This window comes from Chiloscyllium plagiosum, chromosome 45, assembly GCF_004010195.1.
Source record: "Chiloscyllium plagiosum isolate BGI_BamShark_2017 chromosome 45, ASM401019v2, whole genome shotgun sequence".
Classification (NCBI taxonomy): domain Eukaryota; kingdom Metazoa; phylum Chordata; class Chondrichthyes; order Orectolobiformes; family Hemiscylliidae; genus Chiloscyllium; species Chiloscyllium plagiosum.
In genome coordinates, this window is record NC_057754.1 from 3,733,201 (window position 1) to 3,737,348 (window position 4,148).

A 4,148-nucleotide genomic window follows, 5' to 3' on the forward strand; every position below is an offset into this window, starting at 1 on the left:
ATTTTGGAATGGCAGGCAGTGACCAGTGGGGTACCGCAGGGATCAGTACTGGGACCGCAGCTTTTTACAATCTATCTTCATGATATACAAGATGGTATTAGCAATAACATTCGCAAATTTCATCAGCTGGGTGGCAGGGTGAAATGTGATGAGGATGTTAGGAGATTACAGGGTGACCTGGACAGGTTAGGTGAGTGGACAGATGCATGGCAGCTGCAGTTTAATGTGGGTAAATGTATGGTAATCCACTTTGGTGGCAAGGACAGGGAGGCAGATTACTACCTAAATGGAATCACTTTAGGTAAAGGGGCAGTACAGAGAGATCTGGGTGTTCTTGTACACCAGTCAATGAAGGTAAGCATGCAGGTACAGCAGGTAGTGAAGAAGGCTAATAGCATGCTGGCCTTCATAACAAGAGGGATTGAGTATATAAGCAAAGAGGCTCTTCTGCAGCAGGACAGGGCCTTGGTGAGACCACACCTGGAGTATTGTGTGCAGTTCTGGTCTCCAAATTTGAGGAAAGACATTCTGGCTATTGAGGGAGTGCAGTGTAGGTTCACGAGGTCAATTCCTGGAATGGCGGGACTACCTTACACTGAAAGACTGGAGAGGCTGGGCTTGTATACCATTGAGTTTGGAATGAGAGGGGATCTGATTGAGACATATAAGATTATTAAAGGATTGGACACTCTGGAGGCAGGAAACATGTTTCCACTGATGGGTGAGTGCCGAACCAGAGGACACAGCTTAAAAATACGGGGTAGACCATTTAGGATAGAGATGAGGAGAAACTTCTTCACCCAGAGAGTGGTGGCTGTGTGGAAAACTCTGCCCCAGAGGGCAGTGGAGGCCCAGTCTCTGGATTCATTTAAGAAAGAGTTGGATAGAGCGCTCAAGGATAGTGGAATCAAGGATTATGGAGATAAGGCAGGAACAGGATACTGATTAAGGATGATCAGCCATTGAATGGTGGTGCAGGCTTGAAGGGCAGAATGCCTACTCCTGCACCTATTGTCTATTGTTGAGAGGCGACCTTATAGAGGTTTATAAAATCATGAGGGGTATAGATAAGGTGAGTGGCAGGTATCTTTTCCCTAGGGTGGGGGATTTCAAAACTAGGGAGCTCCTTTTTAAGGTGAAAGGAGAAAGATTTAAAAAGGACATGTGAGGTAATTTTTATTTACACAGAGAGTGGTTCGTGTGTGGAATGAACTTCCTGAGGAAGTGGTGGATGCCGGCACAGTTACAACATTTAAAAGACATTTGGATAAGGACATGGATAGGAAAGGGTTCAGAGGGATATGGGCCAGGAGTAGGCACGTGGGACTAGTTTAATTTGGGATTATGGTCGGCAAGAACTAGTTGGATTGAAGGGTCTGTTTCTGTGCTCTTGTCTTAAATGGGAGATCCCTTATTGAATGCTGTGACCTGTAGTTCTAGTCTTACACAAATAAAATACTACATGTCACCTCAAAATCTTATATGTTTTAATGCAATCATCCCTCCATTCCAACAGAATGATACCCAATCAGTCCAACCATTCCTCCTAAATGAGGCCCCACATCCCAGGTATCAGTTGAATGAGAAAAGAGACAGAGTGAGAGAGAGAGAGAGAGAGAGAGAGGACTCTCTCTAAGAGGTTAGAATCTTTCACGCACAGCACAGTGGTGCAGTGGTTAGCACTGCTGCCCCATGTTCAATTCCACCCTCAGGCAACTGCCTATGTAGAGTTTGCACATTCTCCCTGTGTCTGTCTGCAGTTTCCTCCCACAGTCCAAAGATGTGCAGGTTGGGGTGGATTGGCAATGCTAAGTTGCCCACAGTGTCCAGGGATGTGCAGGCTACGTGGGTTAGCCACGGGAGGTGCAGGATTACGGGTCTGAATGGGATGCTCTTCAGAATGTTGGTGTGAACTCGAGGGGCCAAATGGCCTACTCCCATGCTGTAGGGAGCTTAGATTTAGATTCGATTCCCTACAGGGTGGAAACAGGCCATTTGGCCCAACAAGTCCACACCGACTCTTTGAAGAGTATCCCACCCAGACCCATATCCCTCTGACTACCTCACACTATGGGCAATTCACCTGGCCTGCACATCTTTGGTTTGTGGGATGAAACCGGAGCATCCGGAGGAAACCCACGCAGACACAGGGAGAACGTGCAAACTCCAAACAGATAGTTGCCCGAGGGCGGAATCGAACCCTGTGGCGCTATGAGGCAGCAGTGCTAACCACTGAGCCATCGTGCCGCCCATTCTATTCTATGACATACAAAGAACCTCATCTGAATGAGTCACAACAATGTCCTCAAGTCAACAAACATGTCGTTTCTGACCTGCTTCCTTCATGCGTAGGTAGATTAGCCGGAAGGGCTCACTTGCTGAGAGATTCAGGGATCCATTTGAGTTCAGGGGCCGAACCTGCAAGAGTTCAAACCCGTGAATTAATTCAGCATGGTGTATGTATCATCACAGGACCAAACCAGGCCTGGTAATCACCAAGAGGCCTCTAAATGGGAACCAGTTAGCGTTGTGACTCTGGGATTAGAAGGCCTGTGGTTTTACGCCCCGCTCTCGGCCCTTCTCCTGCCCCCTCACCCACCCCATCCACATCCATCTCGTTTCTCAGCCCTCTGCCTCCTTACTTTCTTCAGGGGAATAGTCTGGATCCACTCGCCGGTCCTCACTTCAAATATATTCATTGCATTCTCGCTGTACACGGTCAGGTACGGTCCGTGACAAGCTGCAGGGAAACAAAAACCACAAGTATTAACCCATACTCCACAAGAGCTGACCAATTCCCCCACCCTAGTCTACAATGATCTCTTCCCCCCATCCCAAAACCTCAGGGTTAGACAGATGAGAGTGTTGTGACGGTTGAGAAATTAGCTGGGCTCTTTGATGCATCGAGTGAGTGAGCGTTTATGGGTGCCCTCCATTGTTGAGTAGACCTCCTCAGTTGAATCGCGATGGACACACAGTAACGTCACTGGGAACACAAACTACCAATAGGTTCCTCTTCAAGTGAATTGCCCAATCCAGAAACAGGCCACTTGGCACATCTGCTCCCTGCCACCCCACTCTCCACCTCTTTTTCAACCTATCCCATGAACACTTGAAAGTGGAGTCGCAGGGAGGCAGGGTGGTGAAGGACACATTTGGCATGCTTGCCTTCAGTGCTCATTGCATTAAGCATAGGAGTTGGGAGGTCATGTTGCGTCTGTACAGGACATTAGTGAGGTCACCTTTGGAATACTGTGTTCAATTCTGGTCTCCCTGCTGTAGGAAAGATGTTGTGAAACTTGGAACGGTGCAGAAAAGACTTACAACGATATTGCCAGGGTTGGAGGGTTTGAGCTATAGGGAGAGGCTGAATAGGCTGGGGCAGTGTAAGAAACTAAGGGGTTTATAGTGGTTCATAAAATCATGAGGGGCATCGATAGGGAGAATAATCAAGGTCTTTTTCCTGGGGTAGGGGAGGCATTGGTTTAAGGTGAGAGGGGAAAGATTTGAAAGGGATCTGAGGGGCAACTTTTTCACACAAAAGGTGGTGTGTGTATGGAATGAGCTGCAGGAGGAAGTGGTGGAGGCTGGTACAATGACAGCATTCAAAAACATCTAGATGGGTATACGAATAGGAAAGGTTTGGAGGGACATGGGAGGCAAATGGGACTAGATGAATTTAGGATATCTAGTCAGAATGGACAAGTTGGACTGAAGGGCCGTTTCCACGCTGTACAGCTCTGTGACACTATAACACCTCTTCCTTTGCCCTAGTGTTTATCTAGCTTTCCCTTGAATACGTCCAGGCAATTCAATGGACCTTCTCTTTGTGGTAGTGAGTTCCACATTCTCCCTGGGTAAGGAGGTTTATCCTCAGTTCTCCAATTGGATTTCTAAGTGACTGTTTGACATAGATTACACCAAGTTATTGTCTCACAGAGAAGTAGACATGTTGTCTCTACAACTGCTGGAGCAAACCTTTAATGACTTCTTTAAGGATCATGTCTTCTCCATTTCAGGGTAAAGACATCCAGCCTAAACAATCACTACTGATGGGTGGGACCTCTCAGCTGTGGGATCGTTCAAGTAGATTTGTTTTGCACGTTCCCCAATGCTTCTTTTAATAATGCAGTGACCAGGCTCATCAC

At 47.3% G+C, this 4,148-nt stretch overlaps 1 protein-coding gene across 1 annotated transcript in view; it reads right to left on the reverse strand.

Moving 5' to 3' along the window:
- Positions 1 to 2,793, reverse strand: part of LOC122544029 (serine/threonine-protein kinase MRCK gamma-like) — a 16,445-nt gene extending 13,652 nt beyond the window's left edge. The window contains exons 1-2 of the mRNA XM_043683042.1: positions 2,643 to 2,793; positions 2,334 to 2,418 (exon numbers count right to left, since the gene is read on the reverse strand). Of these exons, the coding sequence (XP_043538977.1) occupies positions 2,334 to 2,418; positions 2,643 to 2,699 (142 nt within the window). The 5' untranslated portion in view covers positions 2,700 to 2,793. The remainder of the gene's footprint in view (positions 1 to 2,333; positions 2,419 to 2,642) is intronic.
- Positions 2,794 to 4,148: the final 1,355 nt, after the last annotated feature.